This window comes from Mytilus galloprovincialis, chromosome 1, assembly GCF_965363235.1.
Source record: "Mytilus galloprovincialis chromosome 1, xbMytGall1.hap1.1, whole genome shotgun sequence".
Lineage (NCBI taxonomy): Eukaryota > Metazoa > Mollusca > Bivalvia > Mytilida > Mytilidae > Mytilus > Mytilus galloprovincialis.
In genome coordinates, this window is record NC_134838.1 from 83,522,050 (window position 1) to 83,541,934 (window position 19,885).

Here is a 19,885-nt window from a genome sequence, read left to right on the forward strand (position 1 = left end):
AAGGTCCAAATTAAGGGTCCAAAATTAAACTTAGTTTGATTTTGACAAAAATGAATCAGTTAAGTTCTTTGATATGCTGAATCTAAAAATGTACTTAGATTCTTGATTATTGGCCCAGTTTTCAAGTTGGTCCAAATCGGGGTCCAAAATTAAACTTTGTTTGATTTCATCAAAAATTGAATAAATGGGGTTCTTTGATATACCAAATCTAACTGTGTATGTAGATTCTTCATTTTTGGTCCTGTTTTCAAATTGGTCTACACTAAAGTCCAAAGGGTCCAAAATTAAACTTAGTCTGATTTTAACAAAAATTGAAATCTTGGGGTTCTTTGATATGCTGAATCCAAAAATGTACTTAGATTTTTTATTATGGGCCACGTTTTCAAGTTGGTCCAAATCAGGATCTAAAATTATTATATTAAGTATTGTGCAATAGCAAGTCTTTTCAATTGCACAGTATTGCGCAATGGCAAGAAATATCTAATTGCACAATATTGTGAAATAGCAAATTTTTCTTTAATTAGAGTTATCTTTCTTTGTCCAGAATAGTAAGCAAGAAATATCTAATTGCAAAATATTGTGCAATAGCAAAATATTTTTTTAATTGGAGTTATCTTTCTTTGTCCAGAATCAACTTAAATCTTTGTTATATACAATATACAATGTATATTCACTTTTTACTACCAACTGATAAATTAAAATAATCTTTACCATTCAGTGATAACAAGCAGTTTTTTTACATCTTAATATTTTATGATGTATTTAAATGAGTAGTTATTGTTGCAAACTCCATTAGAAATTTTAATTGAGATTAGTTTTGGAATAAGTGAAAGGGGGATGTGATTAAAAAAATTGGGTTCAATTTTTCTCATTTGAAATTTCATAAATAAAAAAGAAAATTTCTTCAAACATTTTTTTGAGAGGATTAATATTCAACAGCATAGTGAATTGCTCTAAGAGAAAACAAAAATTTTAAGTTCATTAGAACACATTCATTCTGTGTCAGAAACCTATGCTGTGTCAACTATTTAATCACAATCCAAATTTAGAGCTGAATCCAGCTTGAATGTTGTGTCCATACTTGCCCCAACCGTTCAGGGTTCAACCTCTGCGGTCGTATAAAGCTACGCCCTGCGGAGCATCTGGTTTGGCTCTAAAATTGAAATATCTTTTTCAACTCATCGGTGACCTATCTTTTTTAATATAATTTCCATATAAGCTGTACTTAAACTTAATTATTGTAAAATTTTAGCGATTTCTGTAATAAATTTCTTTTTTTTTATTTCGATATTACCTTTATTTCTCCTATTACTTCAACAAAAAAGTGCAAGGAAAAATCCAGTTAAGTAATGATTTTTCTGAATCACACAATGTATTTGAATTTTATTTATCTAGGGCATGCTATGCCTTAAAACTTTTCCAGATGCATAGGTTTGTTTGTACACAGAGTGAATTTTGAGGTGAAAATACGGCCATTTAAATAGCTATATATAGGGTCCACATGAACCTTAATTGTGTCATTCTTACTATACAAATTCTTGTTAGTTTAAAAATAAACATGTGTGTAGGGATTGTTTAAAAATATATATGTATGTAGTGATTGTTTAAAAATATACATGTATGCATTGATTGTTTAGAAGTATATATGTATGTATTGATTATAAACCAAGTACCCGAGGTCAAACCATATCTAATGTAAACACTGGTAAGGTATATAAAGGGTTAAATTTTAGAACAAGATTAGTTGCAAAATATAATTTGGTTGAGCTTTTAGATAAAATAAAAACGAAAACGAAAATGGTTAAAGCTAAATCTTGGAAAATTGCAAAGCTATTTGATGGAGTGCCGAAAGATGAAGATTTACAGCTGGTGGAAGAAGACTTACCAGGGTTGAAAGACGGAGGTAAGTAAACATATATATAATTCCATTCAGTTCTCACTAGACCGGCATATATGTAAAACTAATGTCACTGTCTCATTATCAACGAATTCATTATGTTTCATTAGTCTCTAGTTTGATGGCTTCCTTTACTAAATGTAAGCAAACTATATGGGAGTTAAACAATGAACAAAACTGGATATTTTTTTTCGTTTTGTAGAGATTTAAAAATTTATATGGAACTTTTTGACGATAAATGTTTTTATTCCCCTCTTTCTTGATCACATTTGTTGTCATATTTCTGGACACCGTTTCTTAAATTAGGTTAGTTGCTTTGTTTACTTCTATAAATGGTTCGCTCCCCAAAATTAAAATCGTCACTTAGTATAAATGAAAATAAAGCCATTCTTTTATAATTTTATTGATAACCATAAAACGGTGTAATGGTAGATACTGATATTCTTAAACACAAATGTTTCACTGTCAACATATAACTTCATTTTTGTGACAAATATCTTGTATGTATTTCATTCTATTTAACTTTATTTCAATATAGATGCAATCTCAGATGCAAACTAGTATATATGTATTATTGTCTAGCCTAAGGGACTATCTGCTCTCTTGTCGGGTTGTTGCCTGTTTAACACATTCCTCGTTCCAAATATCAATTCTATTTTGTCTAAAGTTAAAGGATCTGCGTTGATAAAAAGGAGCTAGGAATACAACCATTTTTCGTAAACTTTGATAAAATTGAATATGTTCGCAATTCCAGTAAAAGAGGGCGGAACCCCTAACAAAAATCCATTACAGAATAATGCACAACCAAAATATATTCGCAATCTTGAAGGGAGATTATGAATCTTTATTGAAATCTGCAGGATGATTTGATTATATGGAAAACAATTCTAACCCTATCCAACGGAAACCACCATCCATTCGCCCGACTAACATCGCCAACCTAGCCAAAGAAAAATAATAAATAGTAATGCAAATTATATATTTCATAAAATCTCACATTTTATTTCAGAGATGTTGATCGAGGCTGTATATCTGACTGTTGATCCATATATGAGGTACTTTTTTTTCTTTCTTTATCATGAAACAACTTTTAATTAATGGCATTTCCTATTTGTCTGGCTAGCCGGATTAATTGTACTGGGACTATTTGTACGGCTTGCTGGAAGAATAAGTGAAGTGCTGTATCTGTTAGTCCGGCTAGTCAGATGAATAGGAGTTGGAATTTTTGTCTGGCTATAGCCGGAAGAATAGTGCTATGACTATTTTCCCGGTTAACCGCTATTTGTTCGGCTACCCGGATGATAAGCACTGTGACTTTTTGCCAATGTAGCCAAAGTATTAGTGGTGGCACTATTTATTCAGTTGTGTATTGGTGCATCAATTTGTCTGTACGTCTGGATAAACCAATAATAATGGCTTATGTGATGATGTATGACCAAATTTTTTATACACATACAAATTACATTTTTGTTAAAAAAAAATTATACACATATACATATTACATTTTTGTTAACATTTTTTTTATCCTTTAAAATGGTTCATAATCCTCACTAGAGACCAAATCAGATAAATTTATTTTAAACAATGATTAGCTTTAGTTTTGAAATGAACCATTGTGTGATAACGGCGGAAAAGGAAGATGATTGACAGAAATAATTATGAGCAAAACCAATAAAATATAACTATTTACTTCATTTTGTGTAGGCTTCTTCCCTGTTCAACGGAAACGAACACAGGAAAACTTTATAATTTACATTGTTGAGTTTATCTTAAATTTACATTATATTCTATAAATACTTTTCAATACATTTCAAGGAGGCGACAGAATACATGCTGAAGCCAAAATTATTGTATATCTACAAAAACTGATTGCTGTTTCTTTTAATTTGCAATACACATAATTAAATAAATTAGATATTAGAATATCATGACTTTGCGATTTCCTTTGTCATTGAATCCCTTTTATAAAATTTGATCTTTATTTGAGTGCATACTATCGAATTCGCGTGTCAAGTTATGAAAACTGCAAAATTTATCACAATGAACATCGATACCTCCGTTTTCAGCAATGATCTCAACATCAATGATCGGATTACACAAGGCCCCGTGTTGCTGAAGATAATATCATTACGCGCACAGACCTGGTGATAAAGTGGCATGCACATTGCAATGGCCACAGTTTTCCTCACAAAAAAATACAAAAAATTCAAGGGAAAAAACAAGTTGTGTTTCTTTCTGTCTCGTCACGTCATATTAGGCCCCATTGGAATGCCAATCACATGTATTTGGGGTTGTAAAAACTTTTCTTTTATAAATGCAATTCATAATAGAGCTTGCAGATTTTTTCTTGGAGTTGGCAAATATACTCCAAATGCTGCAGTTGCAGGGGATATGGGTTGGATACCTATCTTTCAAAAACAATGGCAATGCTTAATTCGACTATGGTGCCGTTTGAACAATATGAGTTCTGATCGTTTAAACAGAAAAAAATTCATATGGGCAGACATTATGAGTAAAAAACATAAGTTTAAAAAAATTGGAATTTTTATGTAAGGAAAACATTTTCTGAGTATAATGCAGAGCATTTGTGTATCATTACAGAATATGTTGATAGTACTTCAGTTGTCAATACTGTTACGTCTAAAATGTTTAGTAAATATGTCGAACAGTGGCAAGGCACTTTACAATCAGAGAAAGCTTTATCTGGTAAAGGTGGTAACAAACTTCGTACATATAATCTATTTAAGAACAGTTTTGAAACGGAAACATATTGTAAGATTCCAATGCCATTTTCGCAAAGGAGTTCTTTTGCCAAATTTCGATGTGGTGTAGCACCACTAAGAATAGAAACGGTGAGATTTGAAAAATTAATTTTAAAAAATCGAGTCTGTGATAATTGTATGAATACTTTAGAAGATGAAGCCCATGTTATTTTATCGTGTCCTTTATATAACGATTTTAGAAAACAATTATTTGATGAAGCAACACATTTTAATAGTGATTTAATGTCTTTTGATGATAAACAGAAATTAGTGTTTTTATTTACAGATAATAATATGATTCGTAGCTGTGCCAAAACCTGTAATCTTATTTTAAATAGACTTAGAAATATTTTATACTGTAAATAATGTTAATGTCAATATGTTTTATAATAGATGAATTCTTTATATAATTTTTAATGTTATAGTCTCTTGTAATTCTGTACAGAATGGCTCTCTTTTTATATTTATATATTTTTTACATCTAATGTAATGTTGTATTATATACTATCTAAGAATTGAATGCTTCTTTCTGTAACTTTATTGGGGTGTAAAAGCGTTGACCGAAGTACATTTTGTATGAAGCACGGAAGCGCTTCATTCTAAACTGAATGTGCGCACGGTCAACGCTTTTACAACCCTATAAAAAGAAGCATTCAATACTTATAATTACATTTTTTAGCTAGGATCATGAAAACACGATTTACATCAAGTTTTCATTTAATTTACCTGTGCACTTTATTATGGGACCTCGTGTCATCATGAATGATAAGTTTGATTGTGTAACAGGTCGAGAACTCTAGATTTTCTGACGTCAGAATATATTTGCATAGTAATTTCCAAAACACAAGGCCAATATGGCCTTGAAAAACTGACCAATCGACTCAATGAACTACAATGCATTGTGGGCTACTACGAGTAAACTACTACTTAAAACACGTGGAATTAGTGGGAAAACAGTCAATTAATATATTGTCTGGGACTCTCATTACCAAAGTTTTTATTCTGCAAATATATTTAATGTAAAATATATAACGTAATCTTCAATTTGCATGCTCAGATTAAAAACATATTGTTTATTGGCTTGACGATTCGACTTTCTTTTTCGCCTTGCAAAAGTAGTTGAACCGGTTTTGTGCATTGTTATGAATTGAACCTGCATTAATTTCACGACATGACACAGTGAAATATCCAATGAAGTTACTACTGTCAAGTAAGAAAATCATTTGAGTTCTTTTAAACCTGTATAATGTCATTGCAAAACCATTTCTGCCTAGAAAAACACGAAACTTTCATTGAAACACTTCTTTCTGTACTGAATGTGTATTTTTTTTTATCAGGATCTGAACTAATAGTAAGAACATCATAATATTCAGTGTGATAAAAAGAAGTGTTATGAAAGCGGCAGGGGCGGGTCCAGCCATTTTAAAAAAGGGGATACTAACCCTGGACAAAAGGGGAGGGGGTTTCAACTTCATGTCCCCATCCAAATGCACTGATCGTCCAAAAAAAGGGGGTCCATCCCCCGGAACCCCCGCCCCCTGGATCCGCCACTGAGCGGGACGGTATATAGCTCAATACATTTTTTTATAGTTTCATCCATCGATAATATCCGTTTGTTGCTAATTTTATCACAAAATATACCTCAGAGGTTTTATCGTTTGGCTGCTGTCCTGTTGACATATGTAAAATATCTCCAATATTAAAAGTCTCTGGATCATAGTGGGTGCCATATTACCTATTATTTTTTTTTCTAAAACGTGCTTTGTATATAGAAATAAGAAGATGAGGTATGAGTGCCAAATGAGACATCTTTTTTGGTCTCTTGTGGACAGCTGTCCCATTGGCAATCATACCACATCTTCTTTTTTATTATAGATCCAACGCTGCAATTTTCACAAAACATATCAAATTTTCCACCTGATCGCACATACATATGGATAAAATCATAACATTTTATTTCCTAAGGCATGTGGAGCAAAACTTTGGTTAGCTTGCTTGCTTTGTTTGTATATTGTACAAAATATAAAATATACAAGTTAAACTATGCCTATATATATATTGTTTTAAGATGTCAATCTTATTTTCAAAGCTTGTATAAACAACTATACAAACTAAGCAAGCAAGCCAACCAAAGTTTTACTTTGCAGGTTTAAGAAATCAGCTATAATGATTTTATTCAGTGTGGCAAATGTCCGAGCCCGTTAAAAAACGAAAAACTGAAACTACAGTTGCTGACTTCACTACTTTAAAAAAAAAAGGGAACAGTTTGGAAGTCCCATATACTGAAATGTGACCAACAAAAATACTTATAGATTTGTTAACACTCCTATGTATGTAAATATTTCTTCGCCTTTTTTACGAACACAAAATTCAAGGATCCCACATTTGCCTTTAATTATCTATACGAACATTGCTGTACTCTTGAATATCAGCACCGGCTGTTATCGACGGCTTACTTTACACCAGTAAGTTTGTCTCATGGGTAATTGTGTTTTTTCGCTGTTGTTTCGTTGCTTCTGGTGGACAAATACACGAAATCTCTGTGCCATCATCAAACATGTTAATGGCTATATATCGGGTAATTCAAACCCTTTTTTCTTCGCATAGAAACAACTCTTCGTTAATCTGAGCATGGAAGTAATACTTTATATCACGAACTATAAATGAGGATACACAAAATGAAAAACTAAGCGAAATTGTGAATCCCGCATTGCACGAAAAAATGTGTTGTATTTCAGTAAATAACACGTGTTCTTGATTGATTGTAAACACGTAGTAGTCCATCATGCATTGTGACTCATTTAGTGGATTGGTCAGAAATATAGGTAAAAATAATTTGCGTCACATGTAAATAAACAATTACATGTGCGAGAACATAAGTATGCTAATTTATGCATTTCCATATAAGGTAGTGGTCCCGACCTGTTAAATAAAATATTGTATTGAATTGTAACCCCAAATCTAACAGTAATCGAGATTTTTGTCAAAATAAACGCTGATTGTTATTTTTTATGTATACTGTCTTGAAAGTTTTACTATGTATATATAATTCTATTGATAAGTAAAATATGATTTTTGATTTAAGAGTAATGTTAGAAACAAATGGAAAAGTAGGAGATACAATGATGGGTGAACAAATATCAAAGTAAGTAAACATAAAGTTAATCAAGCTAAAACCCAACAGTAATTTCCTGTCCATACGAATATTTTATACATAAAGCCGCCACAAAGATTTTATACATATAGCTGAAATTATTTCACATCTACTTACTTTCATAAACAAATTCATGTATATGCATGTACAAGAAATGCTTGGAAAACGTTTCTTTATTTCGTGATTATTAAAACATCTTAAATTAAAAGAATGGAAGAGTCCTGATTCAAATTTAAAATTAAATTCCTAAATTGTCTTTTGATGTTATTTTAGAGTGATTGAAAGCAAAAACAAAGACTACCCAGTTGGAACAATAGTAAGAACTCACTCGGGATGGAGAAGTCGTACCATTGTGTCAGCAGATGCTTGCCGTAGAATGCCTGAACTTGGTGATTTATCCTTATCCACAGCTCTTGGTGTAATGGGCATGCCCGGGTAAGATAATGGAAATAATTTTCTGTATATGTATGCAGTAGTATGCGACAACTACAAAACCAGACATTGCAAGTCCAAAATATCAGACATTGAAGGTTTTTAGCCAAACATTAAAGCAAACAAGAATGTGTCCATAGTAACCGGAGGCCTCATCCGCACGGACCAGAAAAATAATTTCCCAATTATGGGGCAAAAAACCCACTTTCAAACCAACCTAGGATTGATTATCTTAAAATTAAACAAAGTTAAAATGTGTTTGTCACTTTCATTTTCAAGTAGAATGATATTCAAAACAGTGTGACTGTGGCCATTGATTGACACATTGAATTCATCCATTGACTGGGACAATTTAGGTGTACGTTTGTATGTAACGACCACTGCTCACTATGTACTTTTTAAAGACACTTAAACTATGGGGTCACCAAAGGTTCTCAACACCTTAATAAAGTAATTCGAAAAATTAATCAGAAATAACACGATGTTTTGATTTAATATCAATTATATAAATCAAAACATAAAGGTTATTCCTGATTAATTTTTCGAATTATTTTATAATTAAAGGCGTTAAGAAACCTTTGGTGACCCCATAGTTTAAATGTCTAGTAGGTACGTCGTAAACAGTGGTCGTTACAGACAAACGTTCACGTAAATTGTCCCAGTCAATGGATGAATTTAATGTGTCAATCAATGGCCACAGCCACACTGTTTTGAATTTCATTCTATTGACTATAAGAATATGACAGTTTCTGGCCAAAACACTTTGTACTAAACTAGTTGAATGTCATTGAAAAAGGGTTATCTAGACATGCATTCAGGCAAATGAAAGTGATTCGGTTGATATATAAGACCATATTTAAATAAATGTAGGTTATACCAAAATGTTATCGTTTAACGGTATCGTACATGAACGAAAGTTGGATAGTTATATTTATTGAGCAACATTTTATACTGCTATAAACTGTACTATCTTGAGCTAACATTTGACTGACAAAATCGTAAAAAAGCAGAGTGTTTGTAATAAAAACTGTAACTATACATATAACAAGACTGCAACTCTGAACATGGCATTCGAAAAAAATTAAACTGCAACTACTTTAAAACAAAGAACCTACTCTTCGAGAAATTATATTGCATTGAAAAGACTCCTTGCTTTTCTATTTAACTTGTTCTTTTGTACTTCTGATCCTGTCACATATAATAGAGTGGCAATTTGGACAAATGGCTGAAATGATTGCAGTACTTCAAATGATTGATACGTAAACAGCCTATTGCAAAGCTGCTAATTTCTGTAATCATTTTCCTGTGCCATCGCGACCAAAGTTTTTTAAAAGCCAAATAAATAAAATTAACAATTATACATTGAATAATTTGCAAACAAAATATTTTCGCAGGATGACTGCGTTTTTTGGTTTCCTGGAGATATGCAGTCCTAAAGAAGGTGAAGTAGTGGTTGTCAGTGGAGCAGCTGGCGCTGTTGGTAGTTTGGTAGGACAAATCGCTAAAATTAAGGTAAACATAATTTGCAGTCTTATGAGTCAGTCCGTCGCATATTTTCCCCTATGAATTAGAGATAAATAAATAACAGTGAGACGAAAGATACCAAACGGATTTATAAGTACCCTGCCACGTCCACTCTATGTGGTTGTTACTTTTTGTTTGCTTTGTATCGATCTGATGCGTGAAGCCCTTCTCAACGGATTTTTATTGTTTGTTCATTTGTTGTACTGTTATGTAACACTGTCCATGTTAGAAGAAGGGTTTGGCGCCTGCTAATTTGTTTAACTTTGTCACATTCTGTATGTGCCTGTCATAAGTCAGAGCCTGTAATTCAGTGATTATCGTTTGATGCATTTTTCACATTTGTATCTCGTTCATTTTTGTTAACATAAATCAAGCTGCTATTTCTCTCGTTGTTTTACATTTCGATTTCCTGAATAGCTGATTATACTGTATGAGATTTGCACATTGTTGAAGGCCGTACGATAACCTATATTTAATCATGTCTATGTTATTTGGTCTCTGGCGGCGGAGAGTCGTCTCATTGTCTCTTTTACAAGATCTTCTTATTTTTATAAGAACATATTTATCTGCATGCTCAGAAAATCGACTTGCTCTGATCTGTCCAGGACATTGCTGTTTGAATTCGACCTAAATCTACAACGGTCGATGTGAGAATGCAATACAACAGACCAACCATCAAGATAACTACTCCGACAAAAAATATGCAAAAACAAAGAGAATCAACAACTAGCAAGACATGTTTTATATAAACTAACACACAAAAATGCGATAGGTAAAGCTGCCTATTGCCCATAACAAAAGTTTACACTTAACATAATTTAGAATGTACCAAGAGTATATACGGTGAGTGTATTTTCATTAGTACTTAATTTTACATTATATGGTATATCACAATAATGTTATTGTTAAATGTTCTTTCTTGCCACCAATGCTAACAGGAGGGTCGGATGTCATATTGCCCAATGGTTAAAAACCAATGCCGTCTTTTATCTAAAATGAAATATCATTGGCTTGCCAAATGTGATCAAATGTCTGTTTTATAGATATTTTTTTATTTTGTTGTCAGTTTCCTCGCAATTGTTGAATTTTGTTTGTTTTGTTTTACAGGGTTGTAAAGTTATAGGATTTGCAGGAGACGAAGAGAAATGCAAATGGATTAAGAGTTTAGGATTTGATTGTGTTTACAACTATAAGAAGGTTAAAATTGACGATGCACTGAAGGAAGCTGCCCCAGATGGTGTAGACTGTTACTTTGATAATGTAAGATACGTTTTAGATGGAAGAAAATGAAAAAAAAACTATAGAAATTTTTTTTTTTTTAAAAGATCCGAAACGTTAAAAATAAAGCAAATATAACATTTTTGTTTGTTATATATTCGGGAAAATACGTGAATTAATATTGTATGAAGTTAAACATTGAAACCTAATACTGCAAAAGATACCTAACATTCCTACATGCTAAGTCCCTTTTAAGTCAGTATCTGGAAAATAAGGAGAGCCGTGGTGTAGTTGTAAGCGCATCGGGCTACAAACACATAGGTTCCTGGTTCGATCCCCGCTTAATTTCGGCTTTCCTTTGCGAGTATGGTCTTGAGAAACGATGATAGTCAGTCGGAATGGGGGACGATAAATGGCTGAACCGTGTTAAGAGCGAGAACTATATCTCTTTCACGAAAAAGACACCCTTGAAGATTTCGACAGTCTAATGCCGATACAAGGCAGTAATCGCACCCGCACAATTGAAAGGGATGAAAATAAGTTGAAATAACTTGTTTCCCAATCCACTATAAATAAATATATTTAAACTATCGGTGAAAATACTTTCTAATTACTTTTATATGTATAAAAGTGAATCACAAGACTTTTAGAAAAACATCTTACTTTCGAATCTGATTAAAGTAGTATTTATATAGCAGATAGAAAATGACAATATTCACTAGATAGTTGAGTGATTTATTGATTGAATTACAAAATAAAGTATTCATGTGTACTAGCACATGAACAATAATATCCATTTCTATGAGCTCATGGCCATGTATGAGGTGCAGAGATGAGGTTTTAGTCGTGAAAAGTATACACAATGCATAACTCTCTATTTTTACTATTTCTTTTCATTTTAGGTCGGAGGAGAATTTACATTAAGTGTTCTTAAAAATATGAAACTTTTTGGTCGGATGTCAATTTGTGGACAAATATCGCAGTACAATGCTACTGATAAATTAAAAGGTAACATTACCACAAGTATACCAATCTACAAATACTCTTGATATAATAAATATCTAAGGCTTCGCAAACTTAATTTTCAAAGAGATGCTATCACTGATCCTGACTGGAAACATGCCTAAATTTAGCAGCTTTGTAAATAGTTTTAAAAGAAAGAGATAAAAATGATCTGAGATTAGGATTCCTGTTAACGGTTGTCACAAATCACACATCGTACACTGTAAGCTAGCTTACCCATAATTATAGATTATCGTTGAGATGACCAATGATAATCTGTTTATTGCTATTTTACATATGACGACAATGTCAATTTCATGTCAATTTCCTTAGCAACGCCACGTGCCTCCTTAGTTTCTAGCAATAATTTTGCATCTCAAGCGAGTAGCATGATATGAAAAATTATCAGAAAAAAGATCGAAGGATAAATGCACAAAATAGCGATAATTATAGATTATCGTTGATCATCTCAACGAGATTGATTTTCTCGCTTGAGCCGAGTTGAGATGACCAATGATAATCTGTATATCGCTATTTTACCTATGACGACGTTGTCAATTTCATGTCGATTTCGTTAGCAACGCCACGTGCCTTAGTTTCTAGCGATAATTTTCCATCTCAAGCGAGAAGCATGATATGAAAAATTGTCACAAAAAAAAAGATCAGAGGAAAAATGCACAAAATAGCGATAATGACAAATATTATTATTTTTTTTCCATTTACTCTTGGTATATTGGAAATGTTTTAACGGATATATCCCAACAGTATTATCTGTACAAACAAAGACCCCATACGGATTGTTTTGAAATGCTTCAGAATAAACTACTTAAATCTTTCATCCTATATATCTCAATTTTAAAATAAGAAAATGTGATACCATTGCATCATTGCCATATGGGACAACTCCTAATCAGAAACCATATGGATTTCAATAATGAACAAAACATGTACCGCATAGTAATTAAGCTATACACAAAGTGACAACTTTACATTTTCATTCACTTGAATTATTAGCACAATAGTATATGCAATGGTGGAAAAAATCTTAAGTATTTGTTTGCAACATCCAGGAAATTACTTTGTATGAAAACGGATAAATTTTGAAAATGAAACACGATAATAGGTTTATTTTCAATTTTGTATCCACAGCTGAGCTGCCATTTCCGATGATTTTGTTTAAGCAGCTCCTAGTTCAGGGATTCATCGTCATGAGATGGTATAATAGATGGGCGGAAGGAGAGAAACAAATGTCACAATGGATCAGAGAGGTAAATAAGTAGAAGACATTTTCGTCCTTAGAGTTTTATATACCTTCATCAGGTATGCTCGACCTAAACATTTGAAAGCCAGTAACTGTGATGCGTAAATACACAGCTACGTAAGCAGCAAAAGTACCAAACAAAATATAACCTAAGGGAGCTACCATTTGATTTTTATGGGGGGGGGGGGCTAGGATGAAAAATTTTGTCCTGCATTTTTTTTTTAGTTGTAATCTCTGTCCTGCCTTTTTATTTTTCACTCTATTTGGTCCTGCCTTCTTTTTATTAGTTTATCCTGACTTTTTTTACCTAAATTGTCATCCTGCCTTTTTTTTTTGCAAAGTGTCTCTTACTCAAAACTCCTGTCCTGCCTATTTTTTCAAATTTCATCCTAGCCCCCCCATTAAAATCAAATGGTAGCTCCCTAAAACAGAAAAATCAAAATTCATCAAACTTGAAAAAAGATAGTCTCTAAAATAAACCTTATATTTCCGTACAGGCTGACAATTGTAAACCCAAATATATATATGGTTTGCTATTTCTAATTCCAAGTACCAAGGAACTTTAAAAATGCATGGACGTGCTAACGTTGCAGTCAGTAGTAGTGCAAATGAAATGCAAACAAAATATAGATAAACTGCAAAATTTACAAAAGATTAAGGACCTCGATATGGAAATCGTTTAAGGTATGACTGCGGTTTTCAGATTAGAGAATACTAATGGAGTAAAAAATAATCGAGAAACTGATAAGTAAAAAAAAAAAGGATTATTTGGAGTGTTAAATAGAGAATAATACATGGCAAAATCCGTATCATATGTCGTATCATCCCGAGACATCAATATCAGCCCAAGGGCCTTTAGGACCGAGGGATGATATTGGTCGAGGGTGATACGGCATGTGATACGGATTTTGCCATGTATTATACGCTTTATCATATATTTCAACAGAAGAGTATTATATTATATGAACTGTTTTCTGATCCCGATAGATTAGCACTGGGTTACCTTCAGTTCTGCTTTTGTCTTGGTTCAAAACCTTAAAATAACTGCTTATACAAAGCACCTAGGTTACCTTACCATTTGCCTGCTTAAATATTTTGTTTATTATTGTATTTATTTGAGTGTTTTGTATTTTTTATAGTTGCATTTAGTGTGCCAAAAAATATGCAAACTTGATGTTCGTGACGTCACATACAATATGAAAACTTGACGTTCGTGACGTTACATACCAAACAATGACGTCATTAAAAAAATGACCTATTTTGAGGAAATTTTTTCTTAAGCAAAAAAAAAACAAAAAACTTTATGTAAAAAAAAAAAAAAAAAAAAAGGTATGCGATACGGGTTTTACCATACGATACGGGGTATGCGATACGGGTTTAGCTATGCGATACGGGGTATGCGATACAGGGTAGGTGATACAGACTGGAAAAACAACCTTTATTAAATATACAAAATAGCTGTATTTTGTACTAAATATATGATAAAATACTAATAATAGATTTTAAATCGGGTGTTGAAACATAAAAAAACAGAAATTTAAGGGGGTGTCACAGTAAAATATGAAGAAAAAAGAATAATGAACAAACTAAATAAAGAACAGAGAAAATGGTATGAATTGACAAATAAAGAATAAAGAACAAATTTTGTGAATTTGAAACTACAAATTTTACAAAATAGATTATTATGCACATGACTCAAACATTTACCTAGCAGCACAAACATTTAACCAAACAAGCAAAAACTCATAAACCTTCAATCGATATTTTACAGAAGAAAATTCTGTTCATATTTCGATAAATTAGTACCTATGAAATACAGAGATGACTAAGGTTGTCATTATCACCAGGCAAAATACAATCACACGAAGAAGATATGATATATTTAACAGCTTGCATTAATCCATCAACGCAGATTTATTGTTTTAATTGGTAAAAACAGAATCTATATATTTACATAGCCTGGCTCCTTCAGGTGAGGCAATACTTATCCGAAGTTTAGTTATGCATAGCAGTTGCATTTCACTCCAAACGGTATTTTCGAGACTAAATACATGTAATCGTGTAATATACAACTTTTTATTTGTTTCAGGGTAAAATAACATACAAAGAAACTGTAACAGATGGATTTGAGAATATGTATACAGCATTCAGAGGACTTTTCAAAGGATCAAATACTGGCAAGGCCATTGTCAAATGCTGAATTGTAGATGTAAAGACTTAAGTTATTGGAACGCATAATGTATTACATTTTAACAGTGTTGAATTCGCGTGTCAATGCAATCACGTCTTTTTTTTAATTGACATACTACTAAAAATCTCAGCAACCATTAGTGACATTACATGTTGCTTTGCATATGTTCGATATGTTATAAATCGTTCTCTTTTCTCTGAGTACAAAAAGAGAAACTGAACAGTGTCTGCGAAGCCTTATTTTCGTATGTTCATTATTTTTTTCTGTCAGATTATTAAAATGCTTTCTGACTTGTATTCCCGGTGATATTCTGGTCTGTTGTATCACTCATTCAACTCTTCTATATATATGAACAACATGGTAACATAACATCAGGCTTCTACTATATTTATTAAAATACATTAAAAAAGATATGTGTTGTGTTATATAAGGCCTACAGATAAAAAAAAAAGCTATTCAAGTTACACAGACTGACTGTTCAATGGCTAACAGTAATGAAAATCCATATGTTGAATGTCATAACGAGAATATTATTGCACGTTCATAAAACAAACGGAAAAAGTTTATATAATTACCTTTTGACCTGCACATATGGGAGAGACGGGTTAAGGGAGGACTCAGGCCCAAGTATGGATTTAATAAATTGTATATTTTAATTGCATAGCATTTTACAAGTATCATTCTAAACGTTGGTTTGCCAGGACCCCTTTTTCAAAATTCCGGATCAACACTTGCGGTTAAGTTAAGCTACTGGTAAAATTTCAGCATCATTTATATTTTAGGCCTTGATTTTCATATTCTAAGACGCATTTCAGGGTCATGTAATGCATCTATAAACCGATCCAAAGCCAGTATATCAGTCACAGAGGAAGGGGCACCAGGATAAGCACAGCGAGTCATTTTTTTTAATATCTTGACTGAGGGCAGATAGAGATTCATTATCTTTTCTTACTTTAGTCTGTAACTGGGCTCTGAATATCTCAGACCTATGAACTGAACTAAATCGATTATGAAGGGCATCAACTAGGTTATCAAAATCTCGCCTTTTAAACTCGTTTAATTCATTTAAAATGGCTGTAGCACCACCTTTCAAACTGCTAGCCAGACAGAGTGACATTGTATTTAATTCCAACCATTAACTTCAGCTAAAATTTAAAATTGACTGAGATATTCTTTTATATCATCAGTACCATCATAAGGTTGTGTTTTCATATTTATTTTGTGTTTTTGTGTAACACCAGCATGATATAAACTAGGATGAGATTGCATACCCCTTGTATTTTGACTATTACTAGTATTGTAATTTTGATAACTGCATGTTTCAGAAATTGAAGGTATACATGTTGTATTCTGGAACGGTTTTTGTTCTTGTACTGCATGTGTTTTTTATAATTTTAGCTTCTGGAACAATAATTTCTGATATTTCAGATTGAATTTGATCAGATTTAGACTTTTGTTTATTAAACTCTTCTCTTAAACCTAGTTTACTATCCATATCCGTATACTGAAAAAACCTAGGTTAACAATGAATAGTAAACTGCACATTGCTGGAAAACAAAGAAATAATGTTGTTAACGTCAAATACGTGAATAATGTAATACAAATAGACAGGAAGTACTAAAATAAAATTAAAAAACATTGATTAACGAAATTTAAATCTGCTAACCGAGTCCCTGTGTAGTACACTATATGGCAAAAATCTTTTTGGGATAGAGCATGTGCGATTTTTTTAATTTGAATTTATGGTTTGAAAGAAATAACAAATAACTGTGTTTTCGGGACAAAAGGAAGAAGTTTATTTGCAAGGCCTCAGAAAATTGAATAAAATGGAAAATGGAAAAATAGTACTAGAGTAATGAACACCGGATGACCGTTAGTTCTTGTGGATGGTCACAAGCACTTATCTTAGAACATAACCATATATTACCTGAAAGTGAGGTTAATGTTCCGAGATATATTTTTTCTGAGACAAGTTCGAGTGTAAATGGTGAATAAATGACAGGCAATTCAACCTCGTCGTAATAACTATTACATTGTATAGTGAAACAAATACTCTCAGTGTATATAAAGAGCGAATCCAGCAAGTTCATTTTCACTATCATATGCGAGTATGTCTATTGTAGAATAAAGGATCATGGTAAAACTGTATTTGTTCACGTTTCGAAAATGATACCAAAATAATTGATTTGATGTTAAGTTTCAACATATTTTCATTGTGATATGTCTTTTTAATGTACAAACATAGCATTAAAGTTCAAATAAGTGTTATAAAAGCAACATAATATAGCATATATCGATTATTGAAAGCGCTCCATTCTAACTATAGATGCGATGAATTATTACTATTAGTGAAATCATTTCTGATGTAGAATTTTCGAAGATGCGAGGAATTTTTATTGTAGATTTATGTGATAATTAGACTTGCAACAAATGAAAAAAACTTAGTTGATGATGTTAGTATTTATGATAGTTTTCAAATTGAAATACAAACTCCTATTCAAACTTGTAACAAAAACGCTTCTCAAAATGTCATATTGTGTTCTTAAAATTACGTTTTTCCTTGATTTTAACAAAAATTTAAAAGACTTCTTTTTTTATATTTTTTGGCAGTTAAAGATTGATATGGCGGAGTTTAAGTGCACTTTTTTTTAGGATTTACTTCATTATTTTATTTTTGATTTTAGACTTACATTTGAATGTGCAAGGCTTTGTCATACTATAAACGAAATGTCAACTAAAAAAATTGTACTAAAATCAAGTTGAATGTAATTTATGTACACTTGATGCAACTGACTTAATAATTTCAAATTGAAACACCCCACATTATTTTCTGAGACATCAAGAGAAAGAGAAAGAATCATTTTAATTCGACGAGATCAAGAAGGTTTGTTATGTTTTTCAATATGAAGATATTACGAACGCCATAGCATATACGGTGGTATTGGATGATTAAAAGTCAAACTTCACCAGTATTCCTCACAGACAATCCTTATAACATGTATAATGTATAAAGGACAAACGTCATTGAAGACGCATGGGTGGCTGTTATCTGCTTTTTGGTTGGGTTGCTGTCTCTTTGACAAATTCCCCATTTTCATTCTCTATTTTTTTTTTATTCATCGTATTATGAAAACGATTTGACAACACTCATATTAAGCCCATTATAAATATATCAGAAAAGTAGTGGGTTTTTTTTATCCCGTTCCGTTTCGCTTTGAGCCATAGATACTGAGATATAAGAAGATGTCTCATATGTGACAATGAGACAACTCTCCATCCGAGTCACAATTTATAAAAGTAGAACCATTATAGGTCAAAATACGGTCTTCAACATGGAGTCTTGGCTCACACCGAACAGCAAGTTATAAAGGGTTCCAGTGTAAAACCTTTTAAATGGGAAAGCCAACGGTTTAATCTATATCAAGATATACGTAATTAGTGATGAAGTGTCATGGAAATGGATAAATAAAACCAAGAATAAAGATCCCTACAAGTTATAAGAAATTAAATGGAAAACATTTGGAATAATTGTTATTTTATTTCTATTGAATTTATTAGAGTGTTGAACTTTCCTCCGCAAGTCAAACTTTATCAAATCCTTCTCTTACTTTATCTATTGTTTGAGCAAGTGGGTTAAATTAAGGCTTTAATAGATAAAAAAAAAATTAAATTCATATAGTGAAAATGCACCGCATACATAATACTAATGAATCGCTCTACAGTGAAAATGAAAGTATAGTATCATTATTCGACAGTAAACATGACTGACTCGCATAAACAATGATAAAGAAAGCATCATAGATGAATTTAGTTCAATATGAAGAAATTGAATGACAAAACCTTTTCTACGTTATATACAACTTTAATGATTGTGTTGAAATGAATATTTTTCTGCAACAACATCTTACCTGCTAGTTGTAAATCACCTGCACGATCTGTTCGTGAAATGTCCTAAATATTCAACTATTTCGGTATATATTTCACAGCTGGAAGGCTTTAGGCGCGATAAAACCCCGTTCGCATCTCTTACATTGTCTTACTAGTATTATTTATTTCTAAAGTACATTTTTACTAAATTTCTTCAAAAAAAATCAAAAAAAAATCGTCTGTTTATTTATCATTCTACATCAGAAATTTATGGCATATACAGTGAAAATGATATTTTAGGATCCGCACTTTACATACACTGACTCTGGTTTGTTGTTATATATTAATTTATATAATATAACATTTTCGAAATAATAAGTTCATGTAAGCGTTCATTTTGGAATAGCAGAGACATATATATATATATATGTATATATGTCTCTGGTCATAGGTACTAAATGTTAGTGATATTGATCCTCAAGCATTAAACCGGTCATGAACTAAGTTTGTGAATTATGTTTGCGGTTTTCTTGACATGCATCGTGACGTGTTATCGTATTCATTTTATTTAGAAAAC

The 19,885-nt window shown here is 32.0% G+C and overlaps 1 protein-coding gene across 1 annotated transcript; it reads left to right on the forward strand.

Annotated features, from left to right (window-relative positions):
* Positions 1-1,590: 1,590 nt before the first annotated feature.
* LOC143042305 (prostaglandin reductase 1-like) lies at positions 1,591-15,645 on the forward strand. Its single transcript, XM_076214580.1, has 9 exons — positions 1,591-1,903; positions 2,907-2,952; positions 7,745-7,804; positions 8,087-8,248; positions 9,640-9,757; positions 10,877-11,029; positions 11,890-11,995; positions 13,139-13,257; positions 15,340-15,645. Exons 1-9 carry the CDS (start codon positions 1,798-1,800, stop codon positions 15,448-15,450), a joined length of 981 nt encoding a protein of 326 aa, XP_076070695.1. The 5' UTR covers positions 1,591-1,797; the 3' UTR covers positions 15,451-15,645.
* Positions 15,646-19,885: the final 4,240 nt, after the last annotated feature.

Excerpts from the sequence above, each read along its gene's own strand:
- LOC143042305 (XM_076214580.1), top strand. The coding sequence starts at position 1,798 with ATGGTTAAAGCTAAATCTTGGAAAATTGCAAAGCTATTTGATGGAGTG. Across the intron at positions 7,805-8,086 it reads ATGGGTGAACAAATATCAAA|AGTGATTGAAAGCAAAAACA; the intron begins GTAAGTAAACAT and ends ATGTTATTTTAG. Across the intron at positions 11,996-13,138 it reads TGCTACTGATAAATTAAAAG|CTGAGCTGCCATTTCCGATG; the intron begins GTAACATTACCA and ends TTGTATCCACAG.